Source organism: Crinia signifera, chromosome 5 (assembly GCF_055691185.1).
Source record: "Crinia signifera chromosome 5, ASM5569118v1, whole genome shotgun sequence".
NCBI lineage: Eukaryota > Metazoa > Chordata > Amphibia > Anura > Myobatrachidae > Crinia > Crinia signifera.
The window spans coordinates 22827741-22854279 of NC_139221.1; the positions used below are offsets into that span (position 1 = coordinate 22827741).

Here is a 26539-nt window from a genome sequence, read left to right on the forward strand (position 1 = left end):
CATCCATTCGTATGCCTCGGGTAACCACCCACATCTTTCAATGGTCGGTGACCATCAAAAGATGTGGTGCGTGCACGCATATAAAAGTGACTTTTAAGTCACTTCCATATGCGTGCACGCTGGCACGGATATGGGTGGGCAGCTGACATCCGGTGATGTCAGCTGCCAGCCCCCTGCACCCGCGTCACCACCTCATTACCATGAGAACCCCCAGCATTCTCATGGGAACGCCCATGGAACACTGGGCGTTCTCATATGGTAATGGTACAGCCCAGCGCCCCCCGCCCTTCTCCGCGCCCCCCCCCCCCCCCCCGCACGCCGTCATGGGTGAACCAAAAGTTTGCAGTGGGTGCACGCACCCTACGTCTGCACAAGCGCAGAAACGCGCCTGCACAGATGCGCACCATCAATGGATTTGAATAACCCCCAATGTGTAATGGGCATTAGGATGTGGCATAATGTGTAACAGCATTACGGTGTGTGGCATAATGTGTAATGGGCATTACAGTATGTGACAATGTGTAATGGGTATTGCGTTGTGCATAATTCTGGTGCAGTGTGTCCAATGGGCTCTACCTGGCGCAGTGTTTCTAAGGGGCTCTAGCTGGTGCAGTGTGCCTAAGGAGCTCTAATTGGCACAATCTGTATAAGTGGCACTACTATGTGGTGTAATGTGAATAACGGGCACTTATGTGTTGTGTAATGTGAATGGTACTATTATATGGCACCTCTTACACCCACTATAGTTACGCCCATGATGATACTGCATTCTGTCCATTGTATATGGCTGTTTGGTACTACATTCAGCGAGTCCGTTGTAAGTTTAGTGCCAGGGCAGAAAAACTTCTATTTAAATCACTGAGATTATACATTGTGCTTTGTGTATTTCCCTTGTCTCTTAAAAATAACAATGACACACACGTCAGTCTAAGCCACAGCTATTTGGGGTATTATGACTAAAATGCGGAGAGTACCAGAAATTGTTCTATTTTATAAAGACAGTGGAATCTGACTCATATCTCCGGTCTAATGTGTTCACTAAACTGTTTTGGACCATGAGTGGAGGTCCAGTAGTTTACATTGTAGGCCCATATGTGATGTTGCGGGTTGGGATCATTGGGTCTACAGTCATTAGGTCGACACCATTAGGTCGACATGGGTCTAGGTCGACATGGTTCTAGGTCGAAAGGTCATTAGTTCAAGAATGTCTATGTCGACAGTCAAAAGGTCGACATGGGGTTTTTCACTGTTTTTTTTTTAACCTGAATGTCAACGCAATCGACATGGAGACAGTTTGAATTGCACTGCATCCCCTCGCATCGCTCGCTACGCTTGCAATTCGTCGGGCAATGGTTCATGTTTTAAGTACAGTATATCCATGGCACAGATGGTTAAATCAAATTGAATGAATTGGTGGTTACATTGAAATCACCTGTGGCCAAGCGTGGATAAACGTAACACCTGGGTCGTTTAGAAACTTGTGCCCTGGATCATTGAAAGTATAGAATGAACTAATCTCCGCAGCGATGAACCAAGTAGTGGAGCCCTCTTTTTATGATGTCACATTGTGGGGTTGCCAGGACACATTATGCCACACAGTATCCTTAATTCACATTATGGCATACAGTGTTTCTAGTTCATATTATGCCACACATTATACCCCCAGTTCATAGTAGGTTGCATTACAGTGCCCCCTGTTCATTCTGTACCACATACCATTGGCCTCCAATTAAAATTATGCCACATTACATTGTCCCCTGTTTATATTATGTCGCATTGCTCTGCACCATATTTATACTGCACCACATAAGAATGCCCTCCAATTCGAATTATACCACATAACAGAGCCCCCTTACCATTATAACATCCCCTGCACACTCCTGTTGCTCCTCTCCTCTCAAGGTGGTCAATGGTTCACACCCAATGTCAAATTTGGTAAACTGGCATACAACTTTATAACTTTGCCCCCAGGCCCCACTAAGGGGTAAATTTACTGAAATGGGTATTCTATTGGAGCAACCAATCAGATTCGGATCTAAATAAGTAAGAAGTGAAATCTGATTGGTTGCTCTGGGCAACATTCCATCTTCAATAGAACTCCCATCTTAGTAAATTTACTCATAAGCCTCTGGGCCCGATAGCAAATCAGAATCCTACTTTTTTGGCCAGGTATGCTCACTTATAATAGGAATTTGTCTTAGGATTCCATTACATCAAGCCAAGTATCCACTTAAAAGGAAACACACACAACATACATATAACGCATAATACACAGTATAATAAAGTAGTAATCCAATCAAAACATCTACGATATTATGAAAGGTATCTGTCTACAAGCAGTAGTACAATACAATATTATAATAACATAAATTAAGTTAAAAATGTCTAATTATTGTTTAACAAATGGAACTAAGCTTTTTAGACTTATAGCTGTGTTAGCAGGTATCGCCTTGTATCGTCTGGGGAATTCCGACTGTCGGTATTCCAAAGTCAGAATCCCGACTGTTTAAATGCCCGACAGTCAGGATCCCGACTGACTGCGGCTATCCTCCATCGTGGGGATCCACGACCCCATACAGGGTCAATTGAACCTGTAGCGAGTGAAACTAACCAGTTAGCCCACAAGGGGCTTCATTGCGGAGTACCATTCCATTGTCAGTTGGAATCCCGTCTGTCGGCCCACCATAAAACACCCATCACCTGCCTGATGGCAGCATTTAAAAAAAACTTGTGTGCAGGATGTGGCTGATGCCCTACAATTTTCCCTTCACGTTTTCTTACTCTGGACAAATACAATTCCTGAGCAGAGGGAAGAACAACCCCAATGATCTTTTCTGCTGTCCTCACCACCCTTTAAAGTCTACATCTGTCCCTCTCACTGGGAGATCCATACCAAAATATAATCTAGGAAGCTAAAACAGACTCAACTATTGCTGAATAAAAAGGAACGTTGTGGAACGTTGAACTTCCTAAATTACCTCTAGAAGAACAACCTTTGCTGCTCCTTCTTGACAGTAGCGTCGATGTTGGAACCCTTTTTAAGGTCCCGGGAAATCTAAGACCACCAAGAACTTTAAGAAGTCCACCATCGATACCACATCATGCACCCCCTTCCACCTGCTATAGTTACGTTCCATAACTGTTCACCTGTAGCAGAGATATTAGTAACTTCTTGAAGTTCTGACTGGTTTCACTGCTCACATCTTTCTCCAGATCTCTGTCAAACACTGAGAACAATGGACACATTTATCTATTAGTATGAAATAGAATCAACACAACGCAATATAATGAATGCATAGTCAGCTAATAGAACACTAAATTCACTTACGTCTCTTGTAGGACTCTTTTATGTTTCGTATTTGCTGAAAGATAAAGAAAGTTGGAAATACTGATGATACTGGTGATATAAGCTGGCCAAGTAGAGGCCCGTCCTGCTTCTCAACTTAGTGCTTATCTGCAGGATTATTGTCCAGCTTGTCTATATATATATATATATATATATATATATATATATATATATATATGAAAAAAGAATTTATCGGAGAGCGCTGGACTTAGTACCACCTAGTCAATTATACACTGGTTACTGAATGAAACACCAATCACATTTCATTTGACAGTTCTTTGTCCCCTTCCAGAATGATACGTGAGATTCGTTCAAGATTGAAGTTCTTTATTAAAAACCCAACGCGTTTCGTCAGAACGACTTCATCAGGGGTGTGACAAAAAGATTTAATTATTAGGCCAGCACGGCAATTAATATTTCATTCACGACAACGTAAAATCAGTAATGTGGTAGATTAGAGAGAAGCCAATCCGGCTTAAGATAATAAATAATTCCTGTGGGGATACGGTCCTTCAATGGTGGGCTCACAGGGCCAATCTGGTGATAGATTGGGGGATCCCAGTCTGGTTCAGTTTGTCCGACAATTACTGTAGTATTGAGGTCCTCAGATATCGGGCTCACAGGGCCAATAAAGAGATGGATTTTAGGGGAAGCCAATCCGGCCTATTTTGTCGTATTCATACGGATGGACTTTTTAGATCCAATAGAAAAAAGGGGAGGGGTCCAGATGTAAATGACACCTCTCAAAATCACCACAGTGTAGTATAAGTCCCAAGCTCCTTCACTGGCTGATAGTCATATATATATATGGGTGTCCCGTCCTTGATATAGCTATTTGGACAGTTTTTGGCTCTGTTGTAGCCTTTTAAATGCAATTATTAGATGGCCGCACACACGGTGACAGAGGTCCTCAGAGTATATTCTGACCAAACTTCATGCAACTTTGAGAAGGTTATTATCAGTGAACCCCATATTTTGTGCATCATGCACACAGTGATAACAACCCATCTGTGGTATTGCATATATTAAACTTGTATCAAAGGCCTATTCATTGGAACTATAACTCAGCTCCAGAAAGAATTAGCTAACATAAATATTAGTTCATCATCCAAAATGGCTGCCTCTATGAGGTAATTGACAAGGACATGTTAGCTATAAACCCTTACTCCTTCAACATCCCAATGATGTAATGTCAGTCAAACATTTACAAACACCTTGAAAGTGGAGGCTGTTGTCTACACAAAAAGAAGGCAGCCATTTTGTCACAATAGGGGCTAACTTTACTTTAAATATCTAGATATATTGTAAGGCAGTTGATAAAGTGACAGCCCTGTACCTGGTTGGATCTTGTACATAGGATTTGTATAAGCAGTGATTCATTGGTTCCTGCTCCCTTCATTGCGTTTCTGAGCTCTTGGGCGTCAAACTCACAGGGCCGGTAGAGCAAGGCAATGGCGGTCTTCTCAAAATTACCGCTCAGTTCACTTTTTAATACGTTCTCTAGGTCCTAAAAAATAGACACATTGTAAACACCGGGCATAACACACAATTATAGACCATTATTTACCAGTATTTTTTTTAAAAAGGGCAAGTGCCCCGGGTGAACAGAAGGACAGGGGGTGCCAGTGGGCAAAGCTGTCACTGAATCGGGTGACAGCCGGTGAGCAGTCTATATGCCTGGGGTGTGGCCTCTAATAGAATCCCAATACATTTCTCAGGGGACGTGCCTAGCATCCCAGGAGTTGCTGGGCTGCACCAGGAAACTAGTGCCTGCACTGCCGGCTTCTCCTATATGACGGAAGCCAAGTGCTGCAGACGAATGTCCCACTGCAGAACCCAGCTCCTGTCAGCACCCAGCTCTTAGCAACCAATTTTCTTCTAGCTAATTCTTCTAGCACAGCCTGTAAAACTACAGTTTGAAGCTGATTGGTTACTAAGGCAACTTTCGACACTATCTCTTTCTCCGAGATTTGATAACTCTCCCCCCTGAGATAGAGTTCGAGGGTATGCAATCACTAAATGGCAAAAACATGCCCATTTGAGCCATTTACGTGTGTGGGCAAATTGTCCCTGTTGCATTAGGATATTTAGGACCACAGGTTAGATGTTAGTCTGGTCACGCATAACCTACTCTGATCCCACCATGCCCTTTCGCCTGTAGGCCACGCCTTTTTTTGGGACTGTAGATTTGTACCCTGCCAATGACGAGCATGGGCTGAGTGTCAAGGTTAACAACGAATCTCATCCGCTTGTATGTTGAATTGTTATGAATAAAGATTCAGCTAAAGAGTAACCATTCTGCCTGTTCTGTGTGTCTAAAGCCATTTGCTCTGTTATATACCTCCTATGGAAGAACAACATCAGAGCACGCTAGTACACACACCTTTCCATACATCGTCTTGAACTTTTGCTTCACTTCTTGCCGCTGATCGGAAGACCTGTTTGCCAAAATCTCAATGATTGCCTGCTCATTGGTTCCTGGGAGAAAAGACGGACAACGGGGATTAGTTCGGTGTACTCAGAGGAAGTCAAAATAAATCACTGTTTAGAACTTTTGGCTCCCAGTTATGTATCTTATATTTATTAATTAATATTCTACTCATTAGGAGAAGGGTTATGGGAAAAATGCTTGTTTGCATCTAGGGTTTTCCAGTATGACTAGCTAAAATAGAAATGTCACTTATCCAGACAAAAATATTCCATTTATTAACTTATTTATCTATTCAACACTATTTTTATGTAAGGTAGATACTACAGTACCAGTGATACTTGGTAGGTGGCAGCATTGCACTAGAAGAAAACAATGTCTTTGATACCTTATTATCGGGGGCCAATAGGAATAGGCCTATAGGCCTAGGCTGTAACGGTTCAGTGGGTGTGTCATGGGAGTGTCAATGCAATCGGCACACAGGGCCTTATTCTAGTTCACTCTTTCTGACAAAATCCTTCTTAGGTGGACAAAACCATGTGCACTGCAGGTGGGGCAGATGTTACTTGTGCAAAAAGAATTAGATTTGGGTGAGTTATTTTTTTTCTGTGCAGGGTAAATACTGTCTGCTTTATTTTTACACTGCAATATAGATCTCACTTTGAAGTAAAACCCCACCCAAATCTAATTCTCTCTGCACAAGTTACATCTGCCCCACCTGCAGTGCACATGGTTTTGTCCATCTAAGAAGGATTTTGTCAGAAAGAGTGAACTAGAATAAGGCCCACAGTCACACAAGGCAGTGGTCAGACAGCTATAGGATGGTGTGTCAGATGGTGCGTGTGTTTTGTCTGGAGATATGAAAAGCTTGGAAATTCCCCAAAACAATGAGACTGATTCTGATTCCTTCAGAATGGGCCTAATTTGGCCCTGTTCCGATGTTTGGGGGACAGCGCCTGGTCTATTATGTTCATGTGCAACCCCCCTTTTGCGAATGGCTTTGGTGAGTTGCATAGTCGCCGAGACATACACAATTTTGGGGCAGGCCAGGGACAGATGAGGCTTGCCCATTGGAACGCCAAGATCCTCATGAAAACGCTGGGCATTGCCATGGGTATGTGAGTGGGCGGACGCCTGCCGAGGTCGGTCAGCTGATGTCACAAAGACATCAGCCGCCCGCCCCGCCTTCGTCCAGGTGCACGTAAATAAAAGTCCATTTTCACTGACTTCTGTTTACGAAGCCTGAAGAATTAATTCGATAATCGGCGACCATCAAATGATTTTTCCTGATGCGGAGACATGCGGAGACATGCGAGGGGATGTACGGGAGGGCGGCTGAGCAAACCTGAATCAGGCTCTGTGTTAGTATATCTGACACAGCTGGAAAATCCCTCGCTATCTGTATAGGTAAAGGTCACTGGAAAGATTTGCAGGCACTGTAGAAATCAATCGATGGTCGGAAACCATCAAATGATTTAGGGCTCGCTAAGCAGTGAACTACCGCTGCTTAATTAGCCAACCAGATCAGGATCAAGGTTTCGAACATGGAAGGAAAGTGATGGCGCTGATGGGATCTTACCCGTGTTGTGGCAAATGATGCATGATATATACCCACAGCTGCCTACTCACGTGGAAGGTGTGGGAAGCTCCCAATATTTCAGCCAGTATCCCGCACCCCCAAGATGGTGCATCTCCAGCATCCTGCTCCCTTACTAGTGAAGTGAGCAGGTTGGTGGAAATAATATCTAGAATTGCCTGTCTGTATGGAGGGAGGGTAAGGCGCTACATTTTATACCGTGCACCATTTTCGGCAGTAATACGACCATTGGCAGTCGTATTCATTCATATTAAGAATACAAATACGTCTGAGTTGTATTCTTAGTAAATTTCCCCCAGCATCTGATTGGTTGCCCATAGCAACGACCCCATGCAGTGGCGTAACAAAAAAATTTGCACCCCCCCGGCCGGGAAATATCGGCGCTCCCTCTCACCCCAGTTAAGAAACAAGACCCCCCCTTCCCACCCCAGTTAAGAGACAAGGACCCCCCCCCCCATCCCCCGGGGAGGTGGCAGGGGGATCCGTGCGGCGCGGGGGTACCTGCGGTCATAGAGGTCCCTGCGGTGCTGAGTATTAAGTTGGCGGGGTCCCTGCAGTGACCTGGAAATAACTAGTGCTATCCGCCAGGCGGCGGCAGGGGAAGCACTGCTGAGATTCAGCCAATCAGCATGCGGGCAGTGCTTTCAAAATCAGCATCGCTTCCTGCGCCGCTGCCCGGCGGATAGCGCTAGTTATTTCCAGGTCACTGCAGGGACCCCGCCAACTTAATACTCAGCGCCGCAGGGACCTCTATGACCGCAGGTACCCCCGCGCTGCATGGACCCCCCTATCCGCTCCTGCCAGCTCCCCGCTGCACCCACAAGGAGCGGGGAGCTGGGGGAGTAACAATAGCGCCCGCAGACCCCCAGCGCCTCCCCACCGTCGCGGGGGCTGCAGCGCTATAGTTAAGCCACTGATCCCATGTGAAATTAACTCCCATCTTAGTAAATTTCCCACCACAGTATCTGTGAAACGTGTGATAGCCTTGTCCACCTACCCATCCCTTTGCAGGCCTTGTGTAGCTTCTTTGCATCTCGTTCCGCATCGAAATCATGATGATGATGGATGGTTGGCTGGAAAAAGATAACGCAAATGATTACAGATTCGAACTTTAATTCCTTATTGATTTATGAGCTATTTGAATATTATGGATTATTTCTGGGGCTTTTATTATTCATGTAGTTTTATTAATTAGGAAAATGATGTTACAGAAGATATAGGTGATTATTTGTGTATTTTATATAATAATAACAATCATTGGTACTCTTTACCTAGAACGGCGCCCATCGCGACCATCGCGACCATCGTATGCACTAAAAAACGGGTGCGATGCGATGCCCGCGATGGCCGCTATTTCCCATAGGGATCAATGTTAAAAGTCAGATTGGATGCGATTTTAGTGTTCAATGCCTCAATGCCCGCGATTTTTCCATAGGAAACAATGTTAAATGGGCCACAGAGCCCAAATAGTCACCCTAAAGTCTGAAATGGCCCCCACAATTTTTAACGCCACCCCACGATCAACGTCAACCCGAAGCGTGGTGAGCGGCGGCGGTACGCGTCCTCCGACCTTTTCATACCCCCACTATCCACGTCGGCGTGGAGTTGAGAATAGAATAGTGTGGCGAGCGCAGCGAGCCACCGAGCCCGAAGCGTGGCGAGCGGACGTGGATACCTTCACAGGTAAACGCGTCCCTTCGCGGGCTTCACAGGTATCCGCGTCCCCTCGCTGCGCTCGCCACGCTTCGGGCTCGGTGGCTCGCTGCACTCGCCACACTATTCTATTCTCAACTCCATGCCGACGTGGATAGTGGGGGTATGAAAAGGTCGGAGGACGCGTACCGCCGCCCCTCGCGGGCTCGCTGCGCTCGCCACGCTTCGGGTTCACGTTGATCGTGGGGTGGCGTTAAAAATTGTGGGGGCCATTTAAGACTTCAGGGGGACTATTAGGGCTCTGTGGCCCATTTAACATTGTTTCCTATGTAAAAATCGCGACCATTGAGGCATTTAACACTAAAATCGCATCCAATCTGACTTTTAACATTGATCCCTATGGGAAAATCGCGGGCATCGCGTCGCATCCGTTTTTTTATGTGCATACGATGACCGCGATGCCCGCGATTTTTTACCCCCGACGCCCGCGATGCCAATCGCGGGCGCCGTTCTAGGTAAAGAGTACCCAATCATTTGATATGGAATATGTGTATTACTCATAGTTACAATAAAGACATCCCTCCTACAATGGGGCGTGTGGGTCGTTGGGTCGACACCATGAAAGTCGACATACGTTAGGTCGATCACTAAAAGGTCAAAGATATGAGTTTTGCACCTTTTGTTCCCCCTAATTTCGACGCAGGTCCACATGGACACCGTATCAGTGCCCCGTGTCCCCTCGCATAGCTCGCTGCGGTCAGCGCACAATTATATTCTCCATCCGCTACCTGAAATACTGCCTGTCGGCACATGTCGGTTTGATACAATGTGAAAAAAATCATGTCGACCGTTTGACTTTCGACTTTCCCATTGTCGACCTAATGCTTGTGTCAACCCCTGTCAACCTTAGCCATGTCGACCTATTCCATGCATCGACCTTCAGTGGTCGGTCTTATGTATGTCAACCTTCATAGTATCGACTTAGCGACCGTGTCCCATCCTGTTCATGCCGGCATTATGGCGAGCGCAGACCAATCGCACATAAAGGTACGCCGCTATTCTGTATTATCTATCACCGCTTTATCTACTTACATACGTTACTATCGTACTATTTATAACCAGATCTAGAACGCCGACCGTCTCCACCCCTGATAACAGCGAGCACATCACCTGCAATAGCTCATCACCTGTCTGTTCAGTTACAGCCCCTCCTTCATTACACTATCGGCTTGTCAAACATTTGATAACTGGAGCCATAAACGAGATGGTCAGCACAATTAATAATTAACATTCGTTGTTATTGTACGCGTCAGTCTTCTGGCGGATTACTAAGTAATGAGTATTGATCTGAATGTGAGCAGCTGTCTGTCTGCTGTTCATTTTTATTTATCTAGTTGTTTGCTACTAGCTATGTCCCCTGGGCCCTGCTAATATAAAGGGGAAAGTGGTGCTTAACAGACGCACAAAGACCAATGTGGGGCCTAAATCAGTACCATTGGAAACAGGGCAAATTTGGGCCCGTTACGATGGGGGGGATGCGCCTGTGCAGAACCCTGGAGTGACCAGCTTTAGGCGAGTTTCACATTCTCCAAGCAGTTCGCTCCGACTGAGGGGGGGGGGGGGGGGGGGATTGGTGATGAACTGTCCTTTATTTCTCACATTCAATCTGTCTCTAGATCAGTGGTCTCCAACCTTTTTTGTGTCGGGAGCTACTCGCGACAAAATAAACCGCCCGAAGAGCTACTAAAGTAAAAAATGTTAAAAAATCTGCATAATATCAAAAAAATGCCCTTTACACATAATGCCACAAACCGTAATGCCCCTGACACATTAGGCCACACACTGCAATGCCCCAGACATAATATGCCACACACTGCAATGTCCAATATGTCACAAACATACCTCCCAACACTGTAGGTAGAGGAGAAGAGACATCTAAAAATTAGAGGGTTCAGCTACTACCGTGGAACTCCTGCGAGGCTACATCCCCCATTTTTTCCGCTATGGGGGCATGGTCAGCTCTCTAAGGGCCTTATTTTGGTTCATTCTTTCTGACAAAATCCTTCTTAGATGGGCAAAACCATGTGCACTGCAGGTGGGGCAGATATAACATGTGCAGAGAGAATTAGATTTGGGTGGGGTTTTACTTCAAAGTGAGATCTATATTGCAGTGTAAAAATAAAGCAGTCAGTATTTTCCCTGCACAGAAACAAAATTACTCACCCAAATCTAACTCTCTCTGCACATGTTACATCTGCCCCCCCCCCCCCCCCCTGCAGTGCACATGGTTTTGTCCATCTAAGAAGGATTTTGTCAGAAAGAATGAACCAAAATAAGGCCCTAAGAGCTGTAGCCACATGGGGTGCGGCCATGGAAAATGGGGGTGTGATACACATATGCCCTCAATAGTGCAGTGCCAGATACACATGACCCTAATAGTGCAGTCCGTGATACCCATTATAAATATGCCCCGGCCCCCGCACCGTGATGCTCCATTATACAAATGCCCCACACCGTGATGCACCATTATACATATGCCACACACCGTGATGCTCATTATACATATGCCACAATGTGATTCTCCATTATACAAATGCCCCACAGTGTGATGCTCCATTATACATATGCCACACACACAGTGCCCATTATACATATGCCCAACAACGTGATACTCCGTTATACAAATGCCCCACACCGTGATGCTCCATTATACATATGCCACACCGTGATGCTCCATTATACATATGCCACACCGTGATGCTCCATTATACATATGCCACACCGTGATTCTCATTAAACATATGCCACACAAATGATGCCCATTACACATATGCCCCACACCTTGATGCTCATTAATTAATAATCATCAAGGTATCTGGGGCATATGCCACACACATGATGCCCATTATACAAATGCCCCACAGCGTGAAGCTCATTATTAATGAGCATCAAGGTGTGGAACATTTGTATAATGGGCATCATGTGTGTGGCATCATGTGTGTGGCATATGCCCCACACACCTTGATGATTATTAATTAATGAGTATCAAGGTGTGGGGCATATGTTTAATGGGCATTATTTGTGTGGCATATGTTTAATGACTCATTAAACATATGCCATACACATGATGCCCATTATACCTCAAGCAGTGAAAACGGAATGCAGGCTGGAGTCACCCCTAATGTATTGCGCACACACAGGTTAAAAAAAATAATAATTACCTAACGGAGTTGAGCAGAGGCTGTGGCGCAGGAGTTGAGCAGAGGCTGTGGCGTCGATAAGTGCGGCATGTGCGGCATGTTGGGGACGTCAGGAGGTCACACTGCCGCCAAGTGAGGAAGCGATACACGGCAGGAGGTCACTGCCGCCGCCAGGTCCAGAACCGCGGCATTAACTCACTTTCTGACCTCCTGCCGCCAAGCAAGGACCCGCTACGCGGCAGGAGGTCACTGACAGACCCGAGCTACTCTAAAACACCCGGCGAGCTACCCTTCGCTCGCGAGCGACGGGTTGTGGAACGCTGCTCTAGATCATGTTACATCCATCTAAAAAACATCCAAAATTTGTCCGTACCTTACACAAGACACTGCAAAAACTCTAATCCATGCACTCATTATATCCCGCATTGACTACTGCAAAAGGGTTTGGATCATTTGGTCTACAGCATATTGGTCGACAGTCATTAGGTCGACACCATTAGGTCAACATGGGAAAAGGTCGACATTGGTCTAGGTCGACATGGGAAAAGGTCGACATGGTTCTAGGGCGAAAGGTCGTTAGTTCAACAGGTCATTAGTTCGACAATGTCTAGGTCGACAGTCAAAAGGTCGACATGGGGGTTTTCACTGTTTTTTTACCTGAATGTCAACAAAGTCAACATGGACACAGTTTAAAGTGCACCGCATCCCCTCGCATCGTTTGCAATGCGTCGGGCACGGTGCCTCGCTACGCTCGGCACATGTCTGCTCAGAAAACAGTGAAAAATCCCATGTCGACCTTTTGACTGTCGACCTAGACACTGTCGAATTAACGACCTGTCAAACTAATGACCTTTCGACCTAGAACCATGTTGACCTAGAACCATGTCGACCTAGACCCATGTCGATCTTTTCCCATGTCGACCTAGACACTGTTGAATTAACGACCTGTCAAACTAATGACCTTTCGACCTAGAGCCATGTCGACCTAGACCCATGTCGATCTTTTCCTATGTCGACCTAATGGCGTCGACCTAATGACTGTCAACCATCATGCTGTAGACCAAATGACCACATCCCGTGCAATAGCCTCCTTACCAGTCTTCCTATGAAAAGGCTCTCACCACTGCAATCTATTTTGAATGCAGCTGCGAGGCTGATCTGCCTGTCTAGACGTTCAACGTCTGATGATCCGCTCTGTCAGTCCCTCCATTGGTTGCCTGTATATTACCGCATTCAATATAAAATACTTCTACTTACATACAAAGCCATTACTCTGACTACACCGACTTATATCTCTTCGCTTATCTCAAAATTGTTATGATTTTCTGGGGTGAACTCGGGGTTAAACCTTGCTCTGACTGGCAGGTCTGCAAGATGTTGGTTACAGTCTGAATTGTGCTTCTGTGGCCGAGGTGGTGAAGCCACAGCAGCACCTGAGCCTAACCTTGACTCTCTCACTATACTCTGAGTCGGCTGGCACTTGCGCAGGTCTTAGACTTTGCCACTAATAGTGGCCTTTCCAGGACAGACTAGCTCCACCCTGTACTCGGATGCCACAAAGTCACAACCGAGTCAGGGTACTATTAAGAGGATACGCTGACTAGGCAACACAAAGATTAACTAGGCTCCGCACATGAACAAGGAGTAAAATGTGCAAGGACTGAACACAGGATTTGTGGCCTTTACCGCTATAATGCAAATCCATTGCAATAAACCATACAAGAACTATAACCAAGGTATTGCAGATAGGTTTTCGCCTAAGCGACACTGTTGCCAGGCTAGACCAATGGCTCTGGCATCTGCCATGAGACAAACAAACAAGAAACATACACAAGATAAGTTGGCATACGAGGTGTATTGCGGAGAGAGTGCATACAAAGGTGGGGTTGTGATTGAGACACGTGGTACCAGATATGTCTTGGAAAAGTGTTGGTCAGTGACTGAGATGGCCGTCTAGTGGATGCATTATGGGGGGGGAGGTGTCTGAAGTGTTTAAGTACTCAGATGCTCAATCATTCATTCTGGCAGCCATACTCAGGTGTAGTTGGTGCAAGTTCCCACTGGGGAATGGTGGATTGTAAACACGCACCAGAGGGGCATCTCAGTGGTTGTACAGTTATAAGCACTGATATTTACCACGGACCAGGACTGTCACAGCATTCACATCAAGTTGTAGAGGGGCGATGGGGAATACATGTAGTTACAAATGTGACCAGAGGTTGAACTACCATTGGTGCAGTGCACCGGGGCCCATGAGGACTAAGAGGCCCACTGCTGCCCCTTTTACCCTATTCCTGTCACCTACTGTTTTTCCCGGCCATACTCTGCCTCCTCCTGCCTCTCCCTGTCACCCTCTGCCTCTCCCTATCACCCTCTGCCTCTCCCTTTCATCCTATGCCTCCTCCTGCCTCTTCCTGTCACCCTCTGCCTCTCCCTGTCACCTTCTGCCTCTCCCTATCACCCTCTGCCTCTCCCTTTCATCCTCCACCTCCTCCTGCCTCTTCCTATCACCCTCTGCCTCTCCCTGTCACACTCTGCCTCCTCCTGCCTCTCCCTGTCATACTCTGCCTCCTCCTGCCTCTCCCTGTCACCCTCTGCCTCTCCCTGTCATACTCTGCCTCCTCCTGCCTCTCCCTGTCACTCTCTGCCTCCTCCTGCCTCTCCCTCTCTGCTTCTTCCTGTCACCCTCTGCTTCTCCCTGTCACCCCCTGCCTCCTTCTGTCACCCTCTGCCTCCTCCTGCCTCTCCCTGTCATCCTCTTTCTCCTCCTGCCTCTCCCTGTCACCCTCTGCCTCTCCCTGTCACCCACTGCCATGTTACATATTATGAACCTGGGTTGGGTTGGAGGAGGGGGCCAAAATTATATTTTTGTACCTGGGCCCACAACCCACAAGTTCTGCCACTGGCTGTGACCACCTCTGAGTGAGGTTTTTCATTTATTTTCTATGTGAAAACAGTTTGTGCTTAATGTTTGATAATTTAACACAAATTCATGTTACATTAAATACATTAAGCACAAACTGTCTTTTAAAAACAGATAAATCACAAATATTAAAACCTAATTTGACTTTAAAAACATTGCTTATTAACAAAAAATAATTCCAGTTCTTCCCGGGTACCAATCCACACAAAACAATTATCCTTGGTAGATCTGGACAAGATGGGTTTATTGTTCCAAATGGAATTTAACCCCCAAAACACCATGGAAGTAAATGTAAAATTTGGAGTGAATCTTGTGCCCATGGCCATACCTGCTTTATTAACAAAAAATCCTTAAAATGTAATAAAATAAATGCCCTTTATGTCAACATCTCTTATATATTTGGCTACATCTGTCACTCAAAGTGTGTCTGACTCTCTAACGCTGGGTGGAGCATCTGACTCACATGACTGACTCACATGACAGAGAACCAGCCCAGTGAGCCCACAGTGCCAGACACCCTCTGTCTCCCCATGTTTCCCAGCAAAGACACAGCTACTCACCAGACACACCAGGTGAGCGCCCCCCGCCACCCCCCTCCCGTGATTCGTGGCACCCCCCCACCCCCCCTCCCGTGATTCGCGGCACCCCCACCCCCGCGACCCCCCCGCGATTCACGGTACACCCCCCGCCACCCCCCTCCCGCGATTCGTGGCAAAAACCTCCCCCGCACCTCCCCTCCCGCGATTCGCGGCACCCCCCCACGATTTGCGGCAACCCCAGCCCCCACGACCCACCCTCCGGCAATTCGGGGCACCCCACACCCCGCGTCCCCCCCTTCCGCGATTCGCTGCAACCCCCCGCGCCCATCCCCCCTGCACCCCCCGCGACCCTCCCGTGATTCCCGGTACCCCCCCTGACCCCCCCTCCTGTGATTTGCGGCAAACCCCCCGGCCACGCGACCCCCCTCCCGCGATTCGCTGCAACCCCTGCGCCCCCCCCCCCCGCAATTCGCAGCACCCACCCCCCGCGACCCCCCCTCCTGCAATTTATGGTACACACCCCCCCCGCGAGCCCCCCTCCCGCGGACACCCCCCACCACCCCGATTCACAGCAACCCCAGGATCAAATGCCACATGCAAAACACTGACACGGCTATGGTCGACGATGAAAAAGGTTGACATGAGTTTTTGAAGATTTATTTTTCATTTTTTCATATTCATTCTCATGTGTCGACATGGTCACCAATGAAGTGCCACACTTATGTCAACATTTAATGTGTTGACCTTTCTGTGTTGATTTTTTTCTTATGGCAATTTTTTTCCAGTGACAACTATGTGCACGTCAACCTAGACATCATCAACCAATTCTTTGTATAATATATAACACCTGTTCTGTTTTACTGTAGGTGTTTAAAGTCAGATCTTTTACTGCTACTATTACTGTTTATGTAAATGCATTCTGAATGACAGCATCCTTCTACAAGAATATATAACCAACTAGGTGATTCATCGCGCCCCGTGCCCCCCCTCCCGCAATTCGCGGACCCCCGCGGACCCCCACGCACCCCCCCTCCCGCGATTCACGCCCCCTCCCATGATTCACGTCACCCCCCGCGCACCCCCCCTCCCGCAATTCGCAACCCCCCCTCGCGCGATTCACGCCCCCTCCCACGCTTTGCGGACCCCCGCCCTCTACCGCGATTCGCGGACACCTGCGCCCCCTCCCTCCCTTGATTCACGGCCCCCCCGCTTCCCTCCCGGCACCCCTAAGCCCCTCTTTAGACCCCCGTATACTCACACACCCCTATCACTACCCAGCATCCTGCTCTCCTGAACCGTAACTTCCACCACTGGGGAGTTGTTGACGCTGTTTTGCCCACATGCCCCTATCATGCCTCATAGCCCAGCCTCTTGCTCTCATGCACCCTAACTCCCACCCAGTAGGAGGAGACACTGACTCAGGGCCACCATCCTGTACTCCTGTACTGCCACGATGGACCCTCCCCCACTGGCAGAAGCTGCACAGTATCTCCCATCCTCCTCTTTTGTCCCCCTTATGCCCACACACCCCTATCACTACCCAGCCTCCTGTTTTCCTGTGTCGTGACCTCCGCCAGTGGGGAGCCGCTGACTCAAAAACACCCTACTATACTATTGCACACACACACACCTAAACAACATGCACACACAGCCCCCCCCCCATACCCACAAATGTCACTGTACCATCCACACTATCAATGTACATCTTACTCTGTAACCGCATTTTAATTAAACAAAACAATACACTCCCCCTTCCACATCATATGCTCTCTATTTAACACATTTCACCTAGAACTCAAGTTGCAATACAGGCGATCTTACATACAATTCTAACCATATTTTTCACAATACAAACGTTCACAAATTAAGGGGGCGCAGCCCCTTACGAGGGTGTGAAGAGCACCCGTAGGGCGCAATTAATCACCTAGTCTCTTATATGTGTTTATAATTAGAATATGAATAACTAGCTTGCATGCCTAATTCATGTTCATAGGTGGTTTACAGTGACCTAACTTTAGTAATATATAATTACTGGCATTCTATAGTGCCAAGAAGAATGAGAACATCCACTTTATTTTTAAATTGTGCACGATTCTATGTGACCAGCACTTGCAGAAAGAAATCAATTCATTCTGACATGTTAGCTGTTATGGAGGTAACTCAAGACACTACAGTAGGTCTTCCAGGGGGGCTTAACTTAAACTTCAGGAACCATAGTTAGAACATTATTGTTCATATATAATTGACATTTGCATGTTTCTTATAAAAAAAAAAAAAACATTATTGTCTGAAACAAACCATGTTGCAATGCAATGGGAGAAAATATGTTTTTTCGTTGCAGGGTAAACACTGTCTGCTTTTGCATGTAGCCCACACATTAGACAGCTTTACTTTTACAGGTATGGGTAACGGGGTTGATGGTAATTCAAAAGGTAGACCACTATTGGTATACAGGCAAATGTCGAAACATGAAGAAGGTCGACATGCATTAGGTCAACATGGTCAAAAGGTTGGCAAAAGCAACAGGTCGACATGAAAAAGGTCAACATTCGTTTTTTATGTTTTTTAGGTGTCTATGTTGACAATAAGTCAACATGGATACCATATAAGTGTACCGTGTCCACTCGCATGGCTCACTATGCTATGGGCATGGTGCCTCGCTACGCTTGGCACACTATAATAATCTCACTCTATGCACACGGATAGTAAAGTATGGAAAACCACCTTTTTTGAAAAGCGTGAAAACTCATGTCGATCTTTTTCATGTTGACCCATTCCTTGTGTCGATCTTTTGACCAAAAGGTCAACATTAACAAAAGGTCAACACAAGCAAAAGAACAATATGGAAAAGCTAGACGCATAAAAATATCGACATGAGGTTTTTATATTAATGTCAACACCTGAACACCTAAAATAGTGTACCGCAACCCCTTGCATGGCTTACTTCACTTGTCATGCTTCGGACCAGGTACCTGGTTCCTCCACCGCTGCACTCAGAACACAGTTCCGTTAAAAAAAGGACTACCCATCGATGTTAATGGATGAAAGGGTGTGGGTTGGCCGTCAGTAGGTCGTCACATGAAAAAAGTCGACATTGTCTACTGTAGGTCAACATTGACACAAGCAAATGGTCAACCTTACTTGTTACATTATTTCCTTTTAAAATATCTGTAAAAGTTACAAGATATGGCTTCCTGGGTACCCATTCATACAAAACAAATATCCTTAATAAAGCAGCATTAAATTAGATTATTGTTCCAACTCAAATTTAACTGCACAAGCACCATAAAAATAATTGTACAATTTGGGGTGTATCTGGTGCCCATGGCCATACCTGCGTTATAAACATAAAAAATACTTAAAATGAAATAAAAGAAGTGCCCTTTATTACAAAATCTCTATATGTGATTAAAAGTAAAAACAAATCATAACTAGCTTGCAGGCATCATTCATTTTCATAGGTGATTTACAGTGACCTAAGGTCCATTTTTTCTTTAATATATACTTACAGCCATTCTATATTGTTAAGTCTTGGTGTAGTCTTTAATTATCTAGTCTTTAGATGTCAAGTATTTTAGTATTAAGTATTAGATTATATAACATTAGAGATATACTGGAACTACTCAGCTCTTCTGCTCCTCTGACTTCAACCTCTCTGTCTCCTCAGGTAAATTCAATCTTATCACGGGTATAATTTGAAGAGAAAAGAAAAGACTGTCATGAGTGTGGCGCACTCGAAATACAGAAGAATGTTAGTCATAAAAATTAACCTTTAATATTTATTTTTTAAAATGGCGATATATAAAAACACAAAATACAGGGGTAGAAATGGGGATAAGAGTAAAAAGGAAAAAAGAGAGAATTTTTCCTGCTTAGTGAACCCCACTATCCCTTGATTAACTGGTGGGTCAATTATCAATTGGATATTGTACACGTTACGTATCCTTTATTGTTCTCACTATGGAGTGATTGTATACGTGCACTGATATCACAATCCTTATTAGTTCACAAGGTAAGTGAATCCCCTTGAAATTGAATCACATCCAATTTGATGCGTGTTTTGCAAAATCTCCTGGTGTGTATCAAATTTTTCACAATAAATTGGTTACACCCACCATTGGCTGCGGTTTTTTCTAAGTGGTGTACAAGCAGTATTCCAACAATGCATATAATGCATGTACTATAGAGCAGGATTCACGGTTGTGCAATCGCCTGCTCCTATAGAAAGAACACACACAGCACTATTATTGGTGCTTTTAAAGCTGAAATTGCCTGATGTGTGTTAAAGCATAACATGCATATATTATATAGACAGGCTTGCTGTATGCGATCGCCCGTTACTGAAGATAAAGGCACTCAGCGATAATAGATGTTTTTTCACGCTGGAATTGCCTGATGTGTGCCTGTTACTGCAGATCAATTGTTACAATTTATTGGTTTGTAACGCAGTGATAATTTTAACAAATTGTTGCAGAATGTCTACAGAAAAAATATAAATACATTTGTGTCAGAAATGCTTGTACGTTTTTTTATATGATTGCTCCTAGTAGTAAACCTGCTGTGGGCTGTACCCAGAGGGTACTAGTCCCAGATGTACTGGGGGTTGGTCACGCTGGATTGCCTAGTGTGTATCCTCTTACAATATATTGGATAATTGTCACTTTCAATATACAAAATTATCACTTCAGAAATGGCAAATATTGTTTAGCGGGTTTGCAAGGAGGTTTAGACAGGTATGCGTTAATTTCACTTTAACTGTGATACTCCACTAGTGTGGAAGTCACCATCAGTATTGATATTGCAAACTACACGCAGGAGATGTTGAGTGTACAGTATATAGGTCGGAGTGGGGGGAATATGATACCGCAGTGGAGCCGTCACAGCGCGACTCTCACTGCCAGTGTCAAACCCCGCTCCGTGTTAGCGCTTGTGCTGTGAGACAGGGAGTGCAGGTACTGGCTCCGTTTCACAGCTACGTTGCTGGCTGCTCAGCAGCAGGAGACTTGGAGTCCGTGGTCAGGGTCTGACTCCACGGCTCCCAATCAGCACTGTCTCTGAGTACTGTCTGCACGATGCGCAACTTATCACAAATCACAAAATATACATTTCAAGGGGAGGGGATAGGGGGGGATTTAACACACTAAGTGTGTAGGTCGGTCAACGCGCGTATCGCCGTTCAGCTTCATCAGGACGGGTCCTGATGAAGCTGAACGGCGATACGCGCGTTGACCGACCTACACACTTAGTGTGTTAAATCCCCCCTATCCCCTCCCCTTGAAATGTATATTTTGTGATTTGTGATAAGTTGCGCATCGTGCAGACAGTACTCAGAGACAGTGCTGATTGGGAGCCGTGGAGTCAGACCCTGACCACGGACTCCAAGTCTCCTGCTGCTGAGCAGCCAGCAACGTAGCTGTGAAACGGAGCCAGTACCTGCACTCCCTGTCTCACAGCACAAGCGCTAACACGGAGCGGGGTTTGACACTGGCAGTGAGAGTCGCGCTGTGACGGCTCCACTGCGGTATCATATTCCCCCCACTCCGACCTATATACTGTACACTCAACATCTCCTGCGTGTAGTTTGCAATATCAATACTGATGGTGACTTCCACACTAGTGGAGTATCACAGTTAAAGTGAAATTAACGCATACCTGTCTAAACCTCCTTGCAAACCCGCTAAACAATATTTGCCATTTCTGAAGTGATAATTTTGTATATTGAAAGTGACAATTATCCAATATATTGTAAGAGGATACACACTAGGCAATCCAGCGTGACCAACCCCCAGTACATCTGGGACTAGTACCCTCTGGGTACAGCCCACAGCAGGTTTACTACTAGGAGCAATCATATAAAAAAACGTACAAGCATTTCTGACACAAATGTATTTATATTTTTTCTGTAGACATTCTGCAACAATTTGTTAAAATTATCACTGCGTTACAAACCAATAAATTGTAACAATTGATCTGCAGTAACAGGCACACATCAGGCAATTCCAGCGTGAAAAAACATCTATTATCGCTGAGTGCCTTTATCTTCAGTAACGGGCGATCGCATACAGCAAGCCTGTCTATATAATATATGCATGTTATGCTTTAACACACATCAGGCAATTTCAGCTTTAAAAGCACCAATAATAGTGCTGTGTGTGTTCTTTCTATAGGAGCAGGCGATTGCACAACCGTGAATCCTGCTCTATAGTACATGCATTATATGCATTGTTGGAATACTGCTTGTACACCACTTAGAAAAAACCGCAGCCAATGGTGGGTGTAACCCAGTGGTTCCCAAACTGTGTGCCTAGGCTCCCTGGGGTGCCTCAGGACACTTGCAGGGGTGCCTTGGGTTGGTGGACCAGGATCAATTCAGATTATTTATGGTCAATGTACCTGGCAATACCAGTGCCAGTGGCTGCCAATCATAATATATGTGGACAAACAGAAGCAAATCCTGTCCCTCACCAGATAACTGTGACATATAAACACAATGCACTTTATTTAATATTTTTTTCTGAATATCTCGATAAGAAGCATTTGGCCTAGGGGTGCCTTGAAAATATTTTCATGCTCTAGGGCGCCGTGATTCAAAAAAGATTGGGAACCACTGGTGTAACCAATTTATTGTGAAAAATTTGATACACACCAGGAGATTTTGCAAAACACGCATCAAATTGGATGTGATTCAATTTCAAGGGGATTCACTTACCTTGTGAACTAATAAGGATTGTGATATCAGTGCACGTATACAATCACTCCATAGTGAGAACAATAAAGGATACGTAACGTGTACAATATCCAATTGATAATTGACCCACCAGTTAATCAAGGGATAGTGGGGTTCACTAAGCAGGAAAAATTCTCTCTTTTTTTCCTTTTTACTCTTATCCCCATTTCTACCCCTGTATTTTGTGTTTTTATATATCGCCATTTTAAAAAATAAATATTAAAGGTTAATTTTTATGACTAACATTCTTCTGTATTTCGAGTGCGCCACACTCATGACAGTCTTTTCTTTTCTCTTCAAATTGTGTTCAATTCCTGTCTCAGTGGCAGCACACCCCAGTATAAATACTCAGAGAGTATAAAATTCAATAAAGGGGTACACAACATATATAATTATCCAGTTACCTGTGCGATTGGAAAAAAGCCCCTCTTTTTATCACGGGTATACCTGCATACTGTGTCTCTCTCTCTGTTGTAACATCCGCATGCTTTTGAACTCTACTGGGTAAATTCAACCTTATCACGGGCATACCTGCATACTGTATCTCTCACTGTTGTAACATCCACATGTTACAACTCTACTGGGTAAACTGAAAATAGAATATTATTTGTTTAGCTATTTCTGCTGATGTCTGTACCCAAGCAGGAAATCTGTGTACTAGTGGGGGCAATGATCTGATATTGATCACACCTTGGATTGAACCATTTGTTGTGGGTGGAGTTTAAAGGGGGAATTGCTAGCATCTGTATGCCTATTTAATCAGTATATTTCAGGCTGTGAAGCCTTGGCTGTGTAGTCTTCAGATATCTAGTCTTTAGGTGTCAAGTATTTTAGTATTAAAACAGGAGAAAACAGAAGGACTGAAAACTCTTTAACCTCCACTGAAATCCAGTCAAACAAAATACTACAGCGAGTTACCTGATCCAGAAACACCAACAGTCTGCACAGCCTGGACGTAATGCTGTGAGACACTCCTTTTCCCTCCCCTATAGCCTGCATTCACTGTGTAACAATCTCAGCCATCCTTTATCTTCCAACATTACTTCTTAAGGACTGCATTAAAACCCCAAAACTCAGGAACATCATGTGGCCTCAACTCACCTTTGCCATGAGAACACCTGGACCAGACCCACCACTCCTACGGATGAGAACACCAGGACTACCCCCAGCCCGACCCCTTCATGGTGAGCATGGAGCTGTGAGGGGAAGCACCAGGCCAGCCTATGTACCAACACTTCCCCCATCAGTCCCTTCTAAAGGTGTGAGTCCCCTACAAAGGTGTGCTCATGTCTTTTCTCTCCCCCCCCCTCTCTTGCAGCACACATCTACCCCACCATGTGCTATTCCTGTAATCAGTGTTGCCAACTCTGAAACGTAAAACAAGCAACTGATGACTAAAAAACAAGCCCAAAACAAGCCCAATCTAATCCTAAAAAGCCCAAAAACAAGCCCAACTTACATTTGACTATAGATAGGTAGATATTTTACGTATTATTTATACAATCTACATGTAATGTCTTTATAATGATATTTCATCAGCACAAAACTGGCTTTTAAAGAATACTATAACACTTCCTGCTTCGCATCATTGATGAGGCAAAGCAGGAAGAGACATCGACAAGATGTATTAACATCTTGTCTGCCGAAGCGGGCGAACACAAACTTGTCTCCTTCCCCATGGCCGGCTGTACTGGGCATGCGTGAGATCTCGCTACTCACGTGAGATCCCAGTGCAGCCTGAAGCCAGCAGCAGGGACAGTGAAGTCACTGTTTTGGGTATAAGGCTTCGTCACCCTGCAGCTGTTGAAGCGGATAGCAGCAGGTGGCGGAACAGTCAGCGCTGTGGACCGTTCATACATTTACCTTACATAGCGGCCTATGTACACCAGCTCCTTCTTACATGGGGGAAAAGCGGGATCAGTGCACATAACATGCACTGATTCCCCCTTCTCCCCCATAGCGCGCCTTCATACATCTGCCCCAATATGAGATATTTTACTTTCATTTTTTTCTCTAAAGAAAAATCTCAAGTGAACATTGTCCTTTGTACACACTGAGAAATATTTACCATACACGGTGCAACAGGCGATGTACGTTTTGTAGTAGATCGCATGCGTTTTGAATGCGCTGCAATGCAATCTAGTGAGCACATACTTTTTGTGCTGTGCGATGTGAACGGGATAAATTGTACCATGCAGGGGCGGATTGGGGACCAAAAGTGGCCCTAGAAAATCTCAGGAAGTGGCCTCATGTGGGCGGCACCAAAACAAAATGGGTGGGGCCAGCACAGCAGTAGGCGGGGTTACTACATCAGTATGGCTGCCAAACTTGAAGCTGAAAGATGCATGCTTTTCCACCTAGGCTTCATGGGGAAGGAGCGTGGCAACATAAGAGTACCAATAACACCGTAATGCCCATTACACATTATGACACACACGGTAATGCCACACAGTACTGCCTATTTCACATTATGACACACATTGTGATGTGCTTACACATTATGCCACACACCGTAATTCCCCTTACACAATATGTTGCACACTTTAATGCCCATATGACATTATGCTATGCGTAATGCCCCAAGTACTCCTGCTTATACACACAATGCCCAGAGAAGTGCCTATTACAGTATGCCCATACCTCCCAACTGTCATGATTACAGCGGGACAGTCCCGATTTTCGGGTCCTGTCCCGCTGTCCCACCCACGGCAGGCATTGTCCCGCTGCGGGGGGTGGCAGTTGGGAGACCCCCCAATCTAATAAAATAGATGTTGTGCGCATGCGCACAGCGTCTATTCTCGTATGAAAATGAGGTTGCGGCTAATTAGCATAAGCCGCACCCTCATTTGCATACGCCCCACCCCCTTTTGGGTGTCCCTATTTCTTAAGCACAGAAGTTGGGAGGTATGGATGCCTTCAGTACTGCTCACTGTGTAATCCATTCATGTCCAGTCCTGAGCAAGGCTCCTACTAACTCCTAGTTATTGCCCTGCACAGCAACTAGTGCCCCTTATTCACATTACTCTTCACAGCAGTGCCAATTAAACAAAATGTCCACAGTAGTAGCTTTGCTTATATATAGGGGTGTACACCGACCACTTTTCATGTTTTGGGTTCTGATTACCCTCAGGTTTTTTTTTTTTTTTTCAAAAAAGCATAAAAACTGCTAAAACCGCAGAATTCATTTCCACTCATTTCCAGTCTATTCTGAACACCTCACAATATTGTTTTTAGGCCAAACTGTTGCACCAAGGTAGCTGGATGACTATGATAAGCGACACAAGTGAGCGTCACAAACACTGGACTGATACGGCACACTTAGCATCACCCCTGGACTAATAAAGCACACTTGGCAGCACCCCATGAATTATATGGCAGACTTGCCTTATTCCAGGAATAATACGGCAAAGATGGTGGCACCCCTGACCTGATACAGCACACATGGCGGCACGCATGGTATTATACGGCACATATGGCGGAACCCGTGGACTGATACAGCACACATGGTGACACTCCTGCAGTAAAAAGAAAAAAACTGTTTTATTATATTAATGAAAAATTGCAGCACCCCTAGATTGAAAAGGCACACTTAGCAGCACCCCATGAATTATACAGCACACTTGGCTTACCCCTGGACTGATATGGCACACTTGGCAGCACCCCATGAATTATATGTCAGACTGGGCTCACCCCTGGAATTATACGACACACATGCAGGCACCCCTGGACTGATACGACACACTTAGCAGCACCCCATGAATTATACAACCGACTTGGCAGCAACCCATGAATTATATAACACACTTTGCTCACCCCAGGAATTATGCATCACACATGCGGGCACCCCTGATCTGATAGAGCACACTTGGAATTATGCATCACACATGCGGGCACCCCTGATCTGATAGAGCACACTTGGAATTATGCATCACACATGCAGGCACCCCTGATCTGATAGAGCACACTTGGAATTATGCATCACACATGCAGGCACCCCTGATCTGATAGAGCACACATGGAATTATACGGCACAGATGGCGGCACCCCTGGACTGATAAGGCACACATAACGGTAGACATGGAATTGTACGGCACAGATGGCGGCACCCCTGGACTGATAAGGCATA

General features: G+C 45.5%; 1 protein-coding gene across 3 annotated transcripts in view; it reads right to left on the reverse strand.

The window, feature by feature from the left end:
- The window catches only part of ANXA13 (annexin A13), an 85076-nt gene that overhangs the window by 20126 nt on the left and 38411 nt on the right, over positions 1-26539 (reverse strand). For all 3 annotated transcript variants that reach the window (XM_083186770.1, XM_083186772.1, XM_083186771.1), the window contains exons 2-6: positions 8369-8444; positions 5730-5824; positions 4683-4853; positions 3329-3362; positions 3148-3227 (exon numbers count right to left, since the gene is read on the reverse strand). In XM_083186770.1, coding sequence (XP_083042896.1) covers positions 3148-3227; positions 3329-3362; positions 4683-4853; positions 5730-5824; positions 8369-8444 — 456 coding nt within the window. The remainder of the gene's footprint in view (positions 1-3147; positions 3228-3328; positions 3363-4682; positions 4854-5729; positions 5825-8368; positions 8445-26539) is intronic.